Source organism: Anopheles ziemanni, chromosome 3 (genome assembly GCF_943734765.1).
Source record: "Anopheles ziemanni chromosome 3, idAnoZiCoDA_A2_x.2, whole genome shotgun sequence".
In the NCBI taxonomy this organism is placed as follows: Eukaryota; Metazoa; Arthropoda; class Insecta; order Diptera; family Culicidae; genus Anopheles; species Anopheles ziemanni.
The window spans coordinates 28,230,037-28,250,137 of record NC_080706.1 but is presented as its reverse complement, the minus strand read 5'-3'; the positions used below and the strand labels follow the sequence as shown (position 1 = coordinate 28,250,137).

Sequence of the window (20,101 nt, the reverse complement as noted above, 5' to 3'; positions counted from 1 at the left end):
GAAGTAATATTCATACATTCCAATTTGTGCGATACGATGGGAAAAGATCGTTCGCACGGCACGAGCCTCTCGGCACCTATCTCGAGTGAGCATTTAGTCGGTTAAGTATTCGCCTCACGCAACTCATCCGTTTGGCGACTGGTGGGATGGAAGGGAGGAGCGGAAATTGCGGATGTTCCTGTGGATTTTCTTTTTCCAGCTGACGAAGAGACGGTTGAAAGGCGCAAAATGATAGATGAACTAATATTTTATTTCTGAGAAGTGTTTCTGATGTAGGTTGCTTGTAGAACCTCCTGTTAGTAGCAGCAGGTCCATCGGAAAAAATGAATGTCCCTGCTTGTCTTTGGCCGCATGGTTCCATGTGAAGGTGTGTAGCATCGTATCAGAATAAATTGCCGTTTGTGTTATTTTTTCATTCATGCCTAATGCTCTAGCGTAGATGCTCGAGATGTTTGCTTGCTTCTCTTATGTTGTTGTTCCTCTTCGTTGTTCGGTTCTTGAAAACCTCAAAGAAAAATGGCAAACTCCACGCCGTCAGGTGGAAGAGGTATCGAATGACAAACTCACCACTAGCCATTCAAATGGTAGCAAATGACTTCATCCCACTTTATCGATCTGGTGCGGACTTCCTGCTGTGCGGCCATTTGTAACGAAACAGCTTTGAACACGGGATGGGAGGCTGTTGTTTACTCTGCATGCTTGATGACTCCGGGGAGCGATAGAAAAATTTGCATTCAGCAAATTGTTGACGACAGTCACACGCACTTTTTGATCGCATAAAAGGAAACTCGGCAATGTGATTCCACTACGGAAATTCGATATCGGTGTCGATTATGACGATGGAGAGTACTTCTGTTTCGGCATTCTGGTCTACTCTCGAGGGAACCCTTTGGCTTTTTCGGTATCCATCAAGGGTGTTTCACGCCTCTAACACGGTTTGTTTGACGATTTCCATTCGAATAATCGAACGATTTGCAGAACTCCTCAAAAGAAAATAACCAACCCTCTTTTAAGGCTACCACTTTTCAATTTCAATTGATTTCACCCTGTTTGCTGTATACGAGGATATGTAATGCGTCCTTGCAGTAAGAGGCAAACTCAACACTGGAACAGGAATTGGAATGTGGAAAATTACATCAGATGTGCACACACTTCCCCACAATACAACGCCTGCTCTCGACTGTGGACCACCGCATTGTTGGCGATGTCTCGTAAATGTCACTTATCTTGATGGCGTAGAAATCGAGTCGGGTTTGTCATCTGCCCGCTTAAATGCGCTCAAGAGCTCGTTCCCGGTCCAGACATCGCCGGGCATTTCCCAGCGTGCAATGAGTTCACGATAATGTTTAATCAGCTTACGGCCCACTTTCCACACCGCTGCAACTTCCCGGAAAAGCTGGGATCAATGAAACTTCACCCATCCCCATTTACCGCACCCCGTTTTCGCAGGGTGATAAGTGGCCCGTCAAGATGGTTTCGCTCCGACGGCTTTCAATTGGTTCGTCTCGGTACCCGAGGAACTCACCATCATTTGTGCGAAAAAAAGGCTTTTCACTGTCAAGTGTGTGATGTAGGGATTTAAAAAGAAGTTTCAGTAAAAGGGCTACTGTTTTACGGCATGTTTACAGATGGTATCACATGTGAAGCCAATGTACGTTTGTGTTGTTATATTAAGAAGAATGAAAAATAATACTTTAAATGTCAAAGGATGAGTCTGGACAGTAATCCTAAGTTATTAAGTAATGTTTATAATTTCTCTATAAAATATCATATAAACCAGGAACTATGATTAAACTAACCGAATTAACTCAAGCATAAAATTTTATGCTACGGTCGTAGTTTCCTTTTTGAAAGCAAATTGGGACAAGAACCAGTAGCCTGTTGCGTTTTTCTTGAGCGTTTTCAAAGTCCAACAACTTATAGCGTGCGTTAATGAACACGAAAGTCTAATTGCTTTCCACATCGAACTGATGAATGATCATCTTCCGGTCTACTTTAGACGACGCAACAGGCCAGCCTAGGGTCGGTTTGTCTTTAACCTTTCGTTATCTTCTTTCTCTTCCGTACGCAAAGTTGGACCAGACTTGATTCTGCGTTGAGTTTGTCTGCATGATTTCTCCATCCATCTACCGCTTACATTGTAGTCCACGGTTATGTGATGTCTACAGCGACCACAACAACGGCGGCGACGACGACGTTTAAAAATATTTATGACGAACCTTGCGTCCCGAATTGACCATATGGATCGAGCCCGAACGACTTTCTCTCTGTAGCATAGTGTAAAAAAAAGTTGGCCATATCCATTCCTCCACCAAGACGCCAGCGCACAGTGGGAGGTCATCTTTCGGTGGGGCCGTTTTTGTCTGTTGAGTCCGTTTTTTTATGCGTGTGTGTATATTCTCTAGAGACTTTGGATATTTGTTGCAGACCCATTCGGTTGACCATACTGCAATCAAACACCGAACCCATAAAGTGGCTAGTCCCGTTCGTATTCGTGACCCACCCTGTTTATTTTGGGGAGACCATAATTAAATCTCACCCCAAAACAGAAGCGAAAGATCAGCTCCCCGTTTACAAACAAACGTGCAGTTGGGTGCACGTGTTCCGCGCACTGCTGGGTTTATTGATATTTAATAGGAGACTACATTTTATCAGCTCATAAAAATCATACACCGTGTGTACCTTGGTTATTGGGTCTGTTCGTACGTGTGGCCGCACACAAAGAGGTGGACTTAATGGTTGTAATTAATTTGAACCATCATAAAAATAATATTTGCTGTTGACTGGAGCAAATGGATCGTATAATTGAACTTCAGCTTAGCTTCAACGTTGTTAGCAGATGAAAAAGGTTTTCCAAAAGAAATTAGACGACATCAGAATGGGTTTTAGTAACAGTATTGTTGTTACAGGTTGTCTGGGCCAGGTTCACGATTGTGGATAAAAATATCCTACAAGCAAACGATCATCTTTCTTACATAGTTTAATGCGATCACTATCTTGCATAATTTGCATATGATCTACGATCTTCGTACTCAAACTGGGTCATCCAATGAGCCATTGCACCTCTAGGAGACGAATCGGAGCCGGTTCAGGATCCATCTTTCAAACTATCGCTCATCGTGTTGATCCAAGAGCAACATAAAATGCGCTCAGTCGACAGTTATGCGTCTTAGGCCTAACACCCTAGGGCAGATATCTTGCCCCACATGGGAACCCCTTTCACTTGGAGACAAGCCTCAACTGCATCTCTGAGCATCTGTAGAGTCTTAGGAGACGGTAGAATAAACCGTCCATCCGGCGACGGCGAGTCCGTCAGCGTGGAAAACAGTGGTCAGAGCTCTGAGGTTGTTGAGCCGATGCGGTCACACGAGTCAGTTAATTATCGGGGAAATATATTTCATTCATAAATTTTAATTAGCACAATAAATTAGAGGGACGGACCGGAGACACCGTGTGGAAAACCACATGCCGCAACGGGAGCTATCGTCACGTGTTTTGAAGTGCGCAATGAATATTATGTTTATTTCACATAAATTCTCCACCACTCCTCAATCTCCTTTACGTCCTCTCCCCTTTTTCGGATTATTTTGACCTTTTTTTAGTCGAGACTGCAAGAGGAAGGAATGTTACGGTGCATCGTGGGAGTGCGTGAAGGGTGGCTTCTGGTCTTCTGTTTCTCTCAATCAGACACTCTTCAGTTCTTTTTAGATTTGGCAGGGGCGTAGCAACAACAATTTCGTTTATAGACGCGCTACGCGTTTCTTTTTATCTACATCACTTAGAGTCGTGCATTCTTCGTGCGTTTTGAATTTCCTATAAATAAACAAATCGTTTGTTTCACCCTCTTGCATTCCTCTCGTACAATTCAGTCTTAAACGTGGGGAAGTTTTGAGGAACCTCACAAAATACGCAGACTCATAGAATGACTGACAGTTTACGGTTGATAGGTTCTGCGGAATTTGATTTTAACACCAAGTTGCTCCCAGTATGGATATCACTTACTTTAAATTCTGACTCCAACTCTTCATATCGGAAAAGTAGACATTTGTAATTAGTTTCATGGTATAATAAAAATCATTTATGGGCTTCTGAAAGAAGAAATAATCCTATCGAACAACCTTTTGCCTAAAGCAAAATGGATAAACTGGCGCTTGTGATTGCATTAAATATAAAAAGTTGACACCATTCCTCATACTTTCTAGTAGTGAAACAAATGAAACACTTTGACAAATGTGCTATTTTAAAGTTGTTAACCAAACCCGGTTCTGATTGTAACGTGAATTTTTCAACCCAGTGTGCGCAATAAACTGTAAAGCATGCCGGCATGTTTCTTTTGCACGTACCTCCCGAACAATCGAACGGAAAAGTAATAATCGAACCAAACTCCTCGTCGTTGAGTCGTTTGCAATAATGCAGCAAAGCAACTCAATTAATCATACATCGTACCATGGTCTCGCGCAGCCGTCCGATGCCCGAAGGCCACATTTGAGCACGAGAACAGCGTCACCGGGCCTCCATCGGATCTGGCGAGAAAATAAAACAACAACACAGACTCGAAAAGCTATAAACATTATCGAAGATCCCACCGGGATACAGAGATCCTTCCCTGAGCTGGACTCAATTCCGATGCAGGCTCGTTGCGGTGCCAGAAGGCGTAAAATGTCGACCATTTGCGACCATCGGGTTTCCCATCGTGGTGAGAGGGAATGCGGGTGGTGGGAAGGGATGATGATACTCACTCCCTCGCGCTATGAATCCGCCGGGTGTGTGGCACTATCGCGATCGATCACTTTTACTGACATTCCCCGTTCGGTGGAAAGGTTTAGCCATCGCCTCGACAGGAAATCCCCCGATGCTTGACCATCAAACAATCTGAAGGAAGGCCGATTCCAACACGGCATGACGTGTGTCGCTTAGAGCGGTTTTTATTGAGCTACGCACTATACAGTTGCATCCGATTTTGACGCAGCACCGCTGTAGTTCATTTTGGATCGATTTTACTCGAGGCGATTCGTAAGGCCGACGTGTCATCAGATGCTCGCCTGATGCTTACACCAACAACGCCGAGCCGATAAATCGGTGCCGTGGGTGATTGTAAATCGATTAGCTGACAGCGAGCCACTTACAGGCTTCTGTATTGCACAATAACAGCGCATAGGCAACGATAATGGTTACCCAATGGTCGTGCTCCATCAGTCATAAGGGAGAAGCCCTTAAAAGTATAGTGTACAAGACACAACCATCATAGGCAGAACAACATGTGTCTCTACCATTAACTTTTAAATAATCTTAAAGTTCTGTTACTCAAGTAAACTTCTTGTGGATCAACTATTTTGCAATCTAGTATATTTTAGAATCACAACGAAAGCTCAAGCAACAGCAATCGAGTTTGCTTGTTCAGTTCTGCAAAGTTTTACACCACATGAGGCATACGACGAGAAAGGCGCGAAAGTTTATGGCTGACTAATCAACAGTACCTACACTGGTTCATTGGTTCGTTTTCGTGTATCGACATTGTCTCCACGGATCCAGTGCTCGGAGCGCTCGTACTAATGAAGCTCCCAGTGCTTGAAACCGTACCGTTACTAATAAGCCGCCGAGTGAACGAACGAACGAGTGGTTTCCGTTCCAACCTAATGCAATTTCCTTCCACTTTACCCTAATTTGGTGCGCCTGGATCGATTTATGTTTATTGCCCCGATTACGAAGAGATTCCGGGGATAGACCCCCGGGAGACAAATGGTGATTCCGACAGTTGTGTCTCGCGCACTCACGCTTGCGAAGGAGAACTCGTGCCGTAGTTGCATGCGATGTGGCATCTAATATGAGCACACCTCTGTGTGGCACGGTGGTTTGGGAGTCTAATTAGGAAATGTGGAAATAATCGGATCGCTGTCACACTGGGGATTTTGACAACCGCGAGAAGGCTGTCGGTAACGGGAAGAAGAAATGCTAAACACTCGTATCCAAGAGGGTGGATAATACACGTACGTTTCACCCATGAGCTTTGAGTTGACACGCAGGAAGCGGCGTACTTTATGGAAATGTGGTCTAGAATAGGCAATTTTTGACGCGGTTGCTTAATTTATGACCCGTCTCGGTTGCCATTGGATATGACTACACAAAGCGACAGAATTTTGATGTTTTGCTAGCGGAAAGGTTAATTTTAGTAAAACAGGAGAAGTAGTGGAGAAAACTATACTTTGAATCGGTATCATTCATCATTATCTGTTCGATCTATTTAGAGCAGACTTCACACAACTTTCTTGGTTCATTTAGTAGCACTGACAACAGTGAGCACGATGCTCCTTCTTATGTACCTCCGCCTCTTCGGCCATTATGTAAATTACATTTCAAACAAATTACATTTTCTCTGCCATATCCTGTCTGTTTTGACATTTATGCGATAAGATTAATGATCTCGATAGATAATTTATACTACCGATTCAGAAAAAGCGTTGCAGAGATGCACCACACAGCCGGTCAGTGAGTCCTACCCGCGGTGATGGGCCAGTTTTTGTTTTGTCTTTTGCTCGACAGGAAACCTACAAACGAGGTCCAACATCGTTTAATGTGTTGTTGGACATGGATGTTGTTGGTTGTTGTATCTCTAATATATTCAAATTGACTACATAGCCCCAAAAGAGTCAGTAGGTCTATCTTTCTTGGCTGAATGCCTGAAATTGGGGAGAGATTGCATACACGGCCCTATTGAAGACGGTATGCTACGAGTATTTATGTCGAATTTCGACAAATTTATATTTAGGTATCTGGTGCATGGAGGTACGTGACGTCCACCGACCCCTGCATGCGGATGTTCTTCGTTTGCGCAGACCGGAAGGTATTAATTAGTTACAGTACGGTTATTTTCCCTAACCATCCAGTTGGTCAACAACTCCGCCTAAGACATAGTTCGTCCGGTGGCAAGTGGATCGGGCGTGGTGTCGCCTTCTTCTAATATCGACTGAGGGTTTTTTTTCTATAGCAGACATATTTTTCTGTTCCTCTTATTTTAGACATGCAAGGCCACTCGGACCGGGATTTGACCATGTATTTGCAACGATGCGTTTCTTTTTTTCCGGCGTGGAGTTGCACTCGGGAGGGTTTAGGAATACCGTTCAACCGTGAATTTCGTTACAGACACCATCCGTTCTCAATTCGTTTCAGCGTGACGCCGAGTGAGAGGAGAAATTATGTCCAAACGTCCCCATTTGTCCAATTGGAATTTCATATGCGCTCTGTTTGGTGAAGGTCGCTTACGATCTGATTCTTTTGGGTTTGAAAATTTGGGGAAGAAAGTATGCGAGCTTTAATCGAGTAAAGATTGTTAGAGATCATTTTTCCGAATATATTGGAAAACAAGTATTCTCCTGACTTATGAAATTATCCATCTCGATGATCATCTTTGTTTTGTTCCTTCAATACCAACTTATTTTTATTGTCCAAAAATTGACTCATGCTAATTGTTTAAAAATCAACTAAATTGACATTGAACAGAATGTGTTCATAAAATATTTAGTCACTGAACCAACATCTACGTCAGCTCGACATGACTTGTTTAATATTTAAATTAGAACATTCTCCCGTGCAAGACCGTTCGATTCCCAGGAGTAATAAAACTCTCACCAGAAGTTCGCACCGGCGCTTCGATCCTGAATAATTGCTCCCAGAATCAACGAATCGAGGAAAATCTCGAGCTCATCAAATATAAATTAAACTCTGTGCGCCACCCTCCATGCCCTACGTTCGCTGTCAAAGTTCATAATTTTATTAGCATATTTCGCCCACTGAATTATCCTTCCGTTGGTAACATCTTGAAATAAACCCGAGCAAGGTTACGATTGCGTTGATGTTTTTCGCTGGGTTATAGCATTTTATTTCCAGCAAGCGCTTCATCAACTCATCCTGTAGCAGACAAACTCTCCCCTGCGGAAAAATGGACCCCTTTTGTCCGCCACTTCAGAGCTTCACAATCACGGTGTGTCGGTGTGTACACAGTTGTCGCGTGCCGGATGACACTGATGAAGACGAAAGGAAAGACGGAACACTGCTCGGTCGGTCGGCCGGAACGTAGCATAATAATCGTAGCTGTCATTTGACAGATTCCACCAACGGAATGGGGCTATGGCAGAACGGATCAGAACAGGCTCGGATGGAGGAATGAATGCTACACAGAATTATGAACCACGAACTGTACCATATCAACGATTATACAAACCGTGCTTCCACTCACCAGGGGAAGGAAGTTAAGAGAATTTCACCCTCAAAATCTCTATAGTATGATCCAGATGGGACTGTTTGTATGTTTCTCAACTCCAGACATTGCTGAAGGTAGCGCTAGTTATAATTTGCTTCCACTCAGCATTGGTTTCTTTCGTGCTTATTAAAAATTAGTCCACCAACGCACCTAATAATCTCTCACCATCTGTCGATGTACACGTTTGTTCTTGTGGGTAATGAAGCACAAAAACAAAGTACGCATGACCCAAGATGTGACTCAGACCTAATATGTGTGTACAGGCTCGCAAGTGCTGTAACAGTGGCCTAAGATTTGGCCGTTGACAGCACATTAACAGTGGAAGAGATGTAGACAGGAGATAAAATGGCACGAAAACGCAATATCAGAGGAACACGTTTCCTTGAAGCAAATGGAACATCAGCATCCTGTCACTTTTTCCTTATCCCTTTGGGCCAGGCATTTACTTCGCACACTCAGTGTTTCTTTATTTTCCCCCTCCTGCCGTTGGGCGCGGGTGCCTGCTGCCCTTACCCTCTTCTTTTTGGCAGGGAAAATCGTCATGCTTTGCTTAGGTTTTGCGTCTTCCGCAGAAAAGGCGAACAGTTTTGTTACATCGTTCGCACATGCTGTTCCTTTTAATTTGGGATACATTACACACCGCATTATTCACGTCGTATTCCGGACCTGCTCGGCAGCTACCTTCTGTACTTATTTTGATTATTGCATCAACCACCTCCACCCTACTACTATTTGCTGAAACTTTGCTTGAAGGTGTACCAAATCTAAAAAGCTACCTCCATTCTTTCCTCAATGTTCAGACAGTGTGTAGAAAATCAAGGGTGGGAAATTCCCAATGGAAAAATACAACCCCATGGTGGACGTTTTGGAACCGTTAGGGGGACGTGAACGTGAAGTCGGAATTATTTCTTCCCACCGATGCCATATCCGGCTCCGTCACGCGTTCCGTTTGCGTAGTTGGTGCAAAAAGATACCGGAAAACCCTCGTTATTTTCCCGACTTTCTGTCAGTACGCTGCTTTTATGCTCCCGTCTTTAGTCCTGCAATATCGCAAGGAAACACCGACACTATTTTGCCATTCTAGCCAGTGTAACTTTTTTGTCTCATTTTTCCCCCTTCGTTAAAAGATGGGGAACGTGTTTTTATTGGTGTGATTTTCTGTTGTTTTAACATTTTTTTGGTAGCTTGATCAAGATGTTTGCGTAGATATGTTGTTCAGGTAGGTTAAGTGTGTGCATGGGATAAAGAAATGGCGCAGTTGAAATACACACACTAAAGAGAGTTGTTGGTAGTCTCTTTTTTTATGGTTGTGTGTTTGTTATGCGATGTTGCTGGTTCACCTTCAATTTTTCCGCCCTAGTTTCCTTATCATGAGAAATTCACAAATATTCATTGTTACCTTAGGGTGAATACATTGAAAATTGATAATTCGCCACTAAAAAAATGACTCCCTGGTGAACTCTAAAGGCAATGCTAGTGTATCAAAATCGCAATGAACCCAGGCTTAACCCAAACAACACATGCTGACCATGACTAGCCAGTCACGATCGCATCTTCGGATACAGTGCAGAAAACATAAAATAAAAACGTTGCAGAAACAACCCGGTAAAGCCTCTCCCAGCTTCCGATCACCCCGGATCGTGGGAGAAGCAATGAAAAATTCAGCAATCAGTTGAGCGCAGATTGGTCCAAAGTGATGCAGGCAAGGCGAATAACGGTTGCAGCAACGCCAGAAGGTCAGTCGCGAACGGGATGGAACGGTGCAAGAAAATTGAGCCAATATTTCGACCGGTATCGAGCGAACCGCCAAATTGCCGACCGAACGTTCTTGACCTCAGCAGTTCCAGCGGATGAACTTGTGCTGTGATGCTGATCCACCAATAACATCGATGTGCCTGGTGCTCGAAGTAATTGATGCTTGCGAAGGTCTCGACAATTACTCATTCGTTCCCGACAATTCCTTTCGCCCGGTTCGGTTGACCTGCTTGTCGGCTGTTCAGAGGAAATTCTTTCCAATTCTTCACCTCGCTATATGAGATGATCGCCTAGAAACGACCTTTATCCATTCCATGGCATTCTGTCACAGATACCGTTAAATCCGATCAAAATCATTCCGATTCCGTGCAGGACAAGGTTCGAACGTATTTTTGTCACCGTTTCGGTTCGAAACGCATATTACCAAGAGCCAACTTCAGGTCATCTAATCTCATTTGTCCCATCAGATTCGGATGCGGGTCCGAGATCACGATCAAGATCATATAGGTTGCTGCCGTCTTGTGCTGCGATGATCAACGGTCCGGATTTACGGCCGTCACCATGGAAGCCTTTCCAGTTGAATTCGATTTGAGTGCATATAATCTGATTTTGACAAGGTCCAAATGGAGTGAAATGAGATTAGCCACCAGATTTTCCGCGGATGTGATCTTCCCGGTAGGTCAGGATAAGTTTTTTTCTTTTCGTTCCAACCTTTATTCCTATCTAGCCTATAGTACGTCGACCCTGTTTGACCGATATTGTGTTTCGAAACAGGACGCTTCTTTCGATACCAAAATCACCAATTTTTCCTACCGATTCAAGCCGATGATCTTAAGGTTCAGAATAAGGTTTAGTTTGCAAACAGCTCGAAGCTAATCGTGTGTTCAATTGGACAAAACATTGGCCATAAGCCACTGCACAATGGGTTTCGTAGAATGCACGGTAGCTACATTAAACACGATCTCTGCAAAATACAGTTATTGCTAGCCAAACATCACGTTGCGCTCGTGTCAACCAATTTGTATGAACTTTCACTTCATGGGGTGTATTTCACATATTTTTCATACCGCAAACTTACCCTCCGAACATGCCAATCCTGACCACAGACGACCACCGGGTGTTAAAAAGGGTCAATGCTTAGCTTCTACTGACGGCACAAAAATCTCGAGTGCCACGAGGGCAGAACGACGCTGGTGATCTGCTGACAAAACCCGCTGTCTCACAGGGAGACCTCACCGATGGGTTCGGAAAGTGGAAAAAAGGGAAATTGAACGCTGTGGCCAATGTGATATTATCTTTTCCCGGTACGAAGGCGATCGAGCGATGTTCGGCGGTCGTGTGCGCCTTCCGCTGTGTTTGGTCAGCCTGATTTACTTAGTGGAAGACTTATATGGTAGAAAAAGACGAGCGATTTCCAAGTTTAACAGAATTGTAACAAAGATGCGAGCGAACCAAACTCTGTATACTTACAAGAACTTCGTCCGAACAGATCTCAGACCCCGATGTACACAAACAGATTGAAGCCATAATTCGTGACTCGCGTGGGGCGTCTCGGAATCGAGCGAAAGTCGGAAAAAGAGGTAATTGTGATATTGTTAGCCATTTCTGCAATTTATTGACCAGTCTCAGACGATATTCTCGGTCGTCTTGGCTTGATCTTGTTTATGTTAGGAGTCTAGTCGACTCTGAAGTGCTCTATCAAACCCCTGGCAGATAGGTGTCCATGTGCACGTTTCTTCGATTTCCATCCGTGAAAATCGGCGTGTGTCATGCAAATAATCGAGCGAACGGTGTAGGTGAGGAGGAAAGTTATGTTATATTATTTGAATAGCTATCTCCAACCTTTGCTTAATAGAGACTCTATCTTACCGCTGAATTGGACCAGGAAAGAGGCATTGTTTGCATAAGGCTATGTTGCGCTATTAGACCTAGTAATATCACCATTATTGATTGTATTATTATTATTATTATTATTGCTGAACTCGTGAATCATGATGGTTTTTATATCTTTGATTACTGATTCTATCAATTGTTGCGATTGGAGGAGAGCAAACAGAAGGTTGGAAATGTATAGCTTCCTTTTTTCTCTTCTCTACTCAGTTCTTTAGTTTTAGCAATTGCGATTATTAGCTTGCGATCTTATGTTCTTCCTCGTCTGGCTGGGATTATTTTCTGTCCATGAGAGCCCAAAAACCTAAGATTAAGATCAGTTTATGGTAGACCCTACTATGCTCAACAGTACGACATAGTATAAAGCTGAAGGCTTTCGCAATTCGCAACGCATTTAGCTAAAATTATATAGAGCCCATAAGAGTTTTAGTATGCTTCAACAAAATCAAATCAATCTTTTCTTTCCCTTCACTTCTTATTATCTTCATTAATAAAATATTTTGCTAACGGGTTTACCCATGAAATACTGACTTATGGGTCACTGCGTAATACCCATGGACCCCACGTTACGCTACCGTGATATGATTTATTCTACACTGATTAATACCTTTCACACGAACACCTTTTACATACCCTGCTGGGTCACTGCATCTTCCTAGCTTCACGCTGTGGACCGGCGGTTGCTCGTCGTCGTTCATTGTGGGGCGTGCGTAGACATAAATTTCAACATATGATGCATCACTCTCGGTGCAATAAATTACAATTACGCGAAACAATTAAAAGCGTGAAGTGGGCGGACAACATTCATCTAACCCCGTGCGGAACACATGATCCTAGCGGTCGTACAGAAATTCATTCTAAATGTACATTATTATCAAAAACAGTTTGATAAGCTGCGATTAAATTTCCCGCCCTGAGTTGCAAAATCGGCGGTCGCTAGCGTTTGAATGCTGAAGGTGTTGAAAATCACACTGTACTGTCTGTCCCACCAGAGATGGTTAATTAATTTTCCACCCATTCGAGAGAGAACATTGCGGAAGGGATGGTAGGTGACATTTATGCCTCCCGAACCTTCGCTGGCGATACAACCGGCACCACGGGAAGACCACACCATCGTTGTGAGTTCCGGACGATTCAGTAGGCGTGATGTTGGTGTCAGTTCGCGTCAGTCGTTTAATGCACTTTCATCACCATTCCACCGAACCGGAGCAAGCGTTTGCGTTTTGCTCTCTTATCTGCACTTCACATTTCAGCCCGAACGCTTCGTATCGTCAGAATCATCAACAGCTCTCATCGTCGCACCGGTTGTGGCATGATCGTGATGATTAAACTCTGTTCAGCACCACGCACGGTCTAGAAAATTGCATTGCAGAAAGTGTGTCCGAGCGAATGATTCGCGTAGCTTCGTGGTTGTCATCGCGGGCTCTATAACATCGCAGTGATTGCAGATCAACGCCACTCGGTGGACACAAAACGTGGACGAGACGTATTGCAGAAGAAGAATCGCATCTTTTGCGAAACCATCGAGACCAGCCGAAGAAACCGTCACGCAGTGCGCGAGAGTCAACAGGTTAATTTAAATGTCGTGTATGAATATTTTATAGCATTCAATTAATCTTGCTCTACGATGGACTTGCGTTGGCCCGTCGGCGGTTGCAACCAACGAGCTCCACCGGTTTGTGGATCTAGAAATAAATTTGCGGTGTTTATTGCCAGCAGCCCATCGCAGCGCCGCGTTTTGCATAAATCACCATAATAATTTTGCCATCTGGCCGCGCCCTGCCTTTTGAAACTGGGTGGTTGAGCTAGGCATAATGAAACACTTCGGCACTGTGTTGCACGTATTTGCAGGCAGTAGCGAAGAGGTCTTTCTAATGCATCCACCTCAGGGAAGAATCTCTTCAACTTTGTTGGCATCCCCAGATTATGTTGACGCGCTTATGAAAAACAAACATTCATAGCACACTAATCTTCGGTAACACGATCACACTTTTACATTTAATTAATAAAATACAACACGGCAACTCTCCAAACATAAGCCTCAAAGTACCGCAAAAGTGTAAAGCGTATTGAAAGAAAGAAGACATTTCTTGCAATTTCCAACTTAACATACGCTCGTAATTGACATCGATAAAGCCAGTGTCGCCATATACAGGAAAACCGTAAAAGTATCCCAAGCTCGAATGTTTAGTATTCCATGATTTTTCGTCATCTTAGTTGAAGCCTCGCAAAGACAACGTGCTGCGGACAACGCAGTTTATTGGTAAATTATCAAAACACTATGTTTTTTAAAACCTTCTTCAAAGCAGAATACATTTACCATAAATAAGGTTGTAAATGAGATAACCACTTGCAGAGCTCGCCAAAAGCGACAGGCAAAGACCAATTAAGGACAAATTTAAAAGCAAATGAGTGACTGAAACTAATATCTTAATATCGTTCCCGTAATAAATATGATTCCATAAAGAGATAACTAATTGAATGAACAACTCTTTGAAAAAAGCTAATTAACGAAAACGTAGATCGAGAAGGAGCAAAGTTGCAGCAACGGCCGAAAATTGTTTTCAATTCGCCAGATATTTTGAAACAATTTACGATACCGGATTGATTAGAAAAGTATTTACTTCTCAGAAGCTGCTACAAATTTGAAATTTTATTGCTTTATGTTGTTCTCTCGAGTGTCGAACTGAACACGATATACCACTTCGCCGTCAGTAAAAAAGATAGGTTGGAATAATTTTCCACCAGCGATGATGTCGCTTTCGTCCGGTTGAAACCACAAACATGTAATTGCAAACGAAAACAGGAAGCAAAGGGGTTTGGGTTGTTCTGCTGCATATAATTAACTGCAAAGCATGTTCGATCAATGCACCGCAGCGCGTGGTTTATGGTTTGCATAAATTAACACTGATCGCTTCGCACGGAAGTTTGGGTCGATGGTTACCGAAATGTCAAAACCGAAACAGATAAACTGCTAAATTGTGCGAGTCACATCCTGATGCCTCACGAAATCTTTGCCTCCAGGGGCGAAAACATTTGCAAGCTGTTTGCCTGATGCTGTTACAGCTGCATCACGCTGTGCCATTAATGTCGAATCATTTCCATGCTTTAGGCAGACTTATTGATTGGCTTGCTGCTCCCACGTGAAATCGTATCTCGAGTCAAACCCCCACTCGAGGCCACTTTTTTATCCGCAATATTTTCTGTTTTCTAATTCGTTTTTTCGCATCTTCACAACCTTTCGTCGTCCACTGTTTACCGTTCAATTTGTGATCAATTTCTTTGCCTTGATCCTTTTCCCTGATCAATTGTATCCTGAGGCAAGCAAAATGGGGTTTAAAATCGATAGACTCATGAATTGTCAGATGTTGTTTTGCCCTGGAGTCACAATAAAATTGCTAAATCAAGAGTAAAGAGAAATTGTTATTTTAACGATCGATAATTGATGATGCGATGGTCAGAAGTGGGCAAAAAACCAAACAATATAATAGTGGTTTACGTCATGTAAAAGGGGACCAAAATAGAACAGATTAATCTGTTTACGGTCATATTGGTTCAACGAACGGATCGGTTGTTTGACTTGCTCCTCAAAGAGTTGCATAATTCTGACAAACTGCTCACTAGCTACAACGATTGGCTTTTGCGCTGGCACGGGATGAAAAATCCTCTCTTCCGGCCATTCGCTAATTCACTACACCCGGATTGGGATTGCAGTGAGATGAAAAATGTATTTGAGTTGTACATAGCGAAAGAAACGCCAAACAACCTTCCTTCAGGGAATCAATCCTATTCCCGGGTCGCAAAATGGAAGAGAAAAGCCACGAGGGTTGCGTAGCGTTGAACTTGTTTGCCATAATTTGCAACGACCTGGAGATTCCGCCAGGCAACATTCGTTCATCCCTAAGCGCAGGTATCTACAGAGTACCGGCAACCTTTCAACTCTTACCCTAACGATCCTTGGTAAACACACACACACACACGGGGAAATGTAGCTTGGTAGAAAGGTGGCCCTATAAATCATATAATGTTGTCAAAATTTCATAAAAGTGTAATTAATCATCATGGTGGCGGTGCCTTCGTTGGGTCTTCGTTTTTACGTTTTTCGACAGGTTTTCAGACTTTTTTTTTATCTATTTTACGCATTCATTTCGTTTTAATTTACGGTACTTTTATCCACGAAATCTAGCTTGTTGCCTGGGATCAAATAAAAGATAAAATAATAATTGTCTAAATGCAAACTGTGCAAAAGGTGAACAATTGAGTTATAATTGTTTGAAATATCTTTCTTGAGCAAAAAATTAGTTGTGGTTAGCCTTGTGGCGGATTACGTGATTGGGAATCATTACGTGATTACGTGACGTAGGGAATCATTACGTGATTGATAATGATCGGTATTAAGCTTAGAAAATAGCAAGTAGGAATTTTAGAACGTAAAACCGAACCATTACATTCTTCCGAATTTTGAACAGGAAGATCTCCTTGAAATTCAAAAATATTTTGTAAAATTCACTGATATGCAATAATTTTTTTAAATTTATTTAAATAATTAAATTTTTTTCCTCATTTTCCAAACAACCGAAAAACCTTAAAAACTATTTTTACATAGTCAAATGCCTTTATTCGATAATCTACTGCAATGAGATTGCCAATTAATTCCTCCGGGGACTGATATAGCTCTCATGAAACTTATGTTGCCAAAGTTAGCAACAGGCCTGCTTCGAAGATATTTGGTAATTTATTGAAGCTAAGATCCGATGACACTATCGACCATTCGACGGTAGGGTGATAAACAAAACAAACACCAACATTTTCGGCACCGGCGAGACAAGAGGAAGGCAGGAAAGGCGGAACTACCTTTTATGGAATCAACCCTGCTTGATTTGCTACGGCCTAGAATTTAGTTCCCCACCAACGATGGGTATGACGGGTTTGGGAAAATTGAAATTTATGACTGCTCAGGGACTACGGCAGACGCCCGAAAAGGTTCAATTAGTCAGCTCTCAGCCCTCGGCTATGACGCTGCCAAACACAAACTATCACAAATTGAACGGAACGTTTCTAAACATTCGCAAAAATAATGGCATTTTGTTCGGATGGCTTCATTGAGCTTTTTCATGCGATGATGGAGAAGCACCTTAATTTGAAGGTTTCTGGATCTTTCCACATAACTTTTCTTATTCTTAGTGCTTTATAAAACTGATCATACCTTAGCAAACCTGACGTTCTCTTACTAGCCAAAGGACGGGAAGCAATGCGCAGTACATATTCGTTAGAAAAACAGTAGCAAATAGTTGCCTAATAAAAAGTTACGACTCCCCTGGCGGCAATAGCTCCGTGTAAGCTTAGGTGTTGGTCCCAGTATCCGCTGGTTAACCAACCATGATACCCCACCCTGAAGAGCCTGCTCTGGCGACGGATCATAAACAGCTCGTCGGGGTCGGGGTGATGCCGTGTCGGGCGACCTTCTGGCGAACTCTCTTGGCTCACGTTGACCCATGTATGCTCCACAGGCGGCACTAAACAGCCTTTTTCAATAAAACGTCTGCTCTAAACATTGCTTTCGAAAATGGACGCAAAAGAAGCGGAGGGTGGATTTACACGACCAGACCGTCCTGATGAAGGATGAGCTTGAGCTAAGGTGGATAAAATAGCGTATCATAAAAAAAGTCCATTAGCTGCCGACACCAACAGTGTGCTCCGGTTTCCTGAAGTAGTCCATGTAATCCTAAATTCACTCGAAGAAGCAACAGGGTTTTCCCACTACCCATCCTTCCAATCCTTCTTGGACAATTGCACACAACGTTAGAATCCGTGCTTTGTATGCATGCTTTCCGGAATGCTGGCTCAGGATTATATGTTTCTCGTGATATAATAAAACTGTCGCGACGATTTCAGACGCCATGGCAAAAGTGTACCTCTTTGCATGTGGCAAACTTTGTCCTACGTGAGTCATCCTGTATTTGTTGATATTAATACTTTACAGAGCCGGTAGTAGACGACTATGGAAGTACTATACTTCAGCTTCCCATTAGTGTTTCTATACATATAGACGTGACTCATGAACGTAGTTGTTAAGAAGTAATGAGTGACAGGCGGATGCCGAGTTTTACGTTGAAGTGGAAACAGAGTGCATGTCCACCAGGTGCACATGCAATTTGGAAAGCATATAAATATGGTGATGCAAGTTTTAAATACTAAAATTGTATTTTAGCTTTTAATGCGATATTGATGTTTGGAATACAGGAAGAATTGAGACAAAACAATAAAAATTAACGTCTGAAACCATCTGAAAAAAAGCACGAAAAACCATCGAGCCTGGGTAGGTACGGAGCGGGGCAAGGGAGAGGAGGGGTCAAAGTTGAACTGGCAGCTCTTTATTTCCAGAACACTTTCACGTGCAATTGGATTTTATTGGCTTAACAAAATTGAACTATTGTCCTTTGGCTAGCAGGAATTGTTGATTTATCCCACGTCGTACGCACTCCATTCAGGGTGAAGTTTGATAAATTTGTCAAATTAAAATCACAGTGACATGCGATGTGTCTGACGGCGAACAACAATGTTACATTTGCGTAATTACAGTGAATTTTCCCGCTTTTCCCTCACGGGAATCATAATGAAATGTAACAATTTGGAATGCAATTATTCCCTTTCAATTTAAGGTGGAGGCTTGAAAATCCATTAGCAGGATGCAATTTACATTTGCTCGATCTCTATCGAACAAGTTCGGGAGAAAAATCAATAAACGTAAAAGATGCAAGTGCGGTGCTTCAATCGGAAATTGGTTTTTGCAGGACAACCATAACACGATTGTTCTCAAATTCTGAAGCAACTTCGCTGTCGCAACGTAAAAGCAATTCCTGCATCCTTTAATCGTTTCATGGGATAAAATAATTATATGCATTAAAAAAATAATATTCATAGAAAATAATTCTTTGAATTATTTTAGAATAAAGAAGAAAAGAATCACTTTAATAGAAAGTATGTTCTACTAGCTAATAAGAGAAAACTAGAAAAAAAATGTCTTCTTGTGAATAGAAGGCAATAAATATGCTAGTGATTCATCCACTTGTTGTTTAGTCGGCCGTTGAGAAAAAACACGTGTACCAAGTGATAGTTTACACCTGGGAATGTGATGACTCGTCTTTCGCAAACCTCATGAGAAAAAATTGTCTCCTGTTAATTCGGAATACATTTCACTCAGCAGTCCACCTTGAGTCGTTTGTTTAACGTCATCATGTTTTACCTCACTCTGCGGCTGGAAGTATCCCGCTTACGATGATGTTTTGATTTGAATTAATTAACTACAGAAAACATCGGAATATGTTCTACCTCCTGCTACGAAACGCATTAGTGCGAGTGCTGTGTGTAAACAAGATTTTCGCGGGCTTAAGGCCGCGCATAGAAAAAAATCATCGATCACGTGGAATAGAACTTAATCCGACCTATCTTTTTAAAATCCTGTTAATGAATCGTTTGACTGAAGAAAGTGATTCGATGTTTGCTTAGTAATTACAATTCGACCCAACACAAACATAAACATCACACTACGCATCTCGCGACCAACGCCTTGTTGAAATTGGATACTGTAACGTAGATCTGTCCTCATTGGGATATTTTCTAGTGCTTGGAAAGATTGAACCAGTCTGTTATGTCTTTGCGCAGCAGAATTCTTCAGTTCTCTCATGGATATATAAATATTTTCCCATGTTTACTGGAAAGATAGTTGAAAGGAACGTTTCTTATGTTGGTATCCTTTCAGTATGTTTTGTTTTAGGCTTCAAGATAGAGATGTTCGTTGGTTCTTCCCTATAGAATTGACGAGGCTTAGGTGCATTCAATCGAAAAAATACTCATTTACCATTACTCTCTATAACATACTCCCATAAATATTAAATCGTCTCCTAACATTCGAACATTTATCCCTTCCACTGGAATGACGTTGTTTTCCGGAAGTTTCTATCTCCTGAGACCACCCATTTTGCTGCTTACGACTTGATATATTTATTTTATTTTGACAAATATATTTTCGATCGGAAATGAACTGGATAAAAGTACCACAATGGGACGCAATGAGCAGAGTATCCTTCAAATGCACCATACCAAAGGACCGAAGATGATGCACAGCTACGCCGATGGCAAAAACGACGAAGACAAGTATTTTACTTTGAGAAAACGAAACCGAAACGGTACCGCCTT

At 42.4% G+C, this 20,101-nt stretch overlaps 1 protein-coding gene across 1 annotated transcript in view; it reads left to right on the top strand.

Annotated features, from left to right (window-relative positions):
• Nucleotides 1-13,231, top strand: part of LOC131284473 (protein slit-like) — an 80,151-nt gene extending 66,920 nt beyond the window's left edge. The window contains exon 2 of the mRNA XM_058313332.1: nucleotides 13,156-13,231. Coding sequence (XP_058169315.1) covers nucleotides 13,156-13,231 — 76 coding nt within the window. The remainder of the gene's footprint in view (nucleotides 1-13,155) is intronic.
• The last annotated feature ends 6,870 nt before the right edge of the window (nucleotides 13,232-20,101 follow it).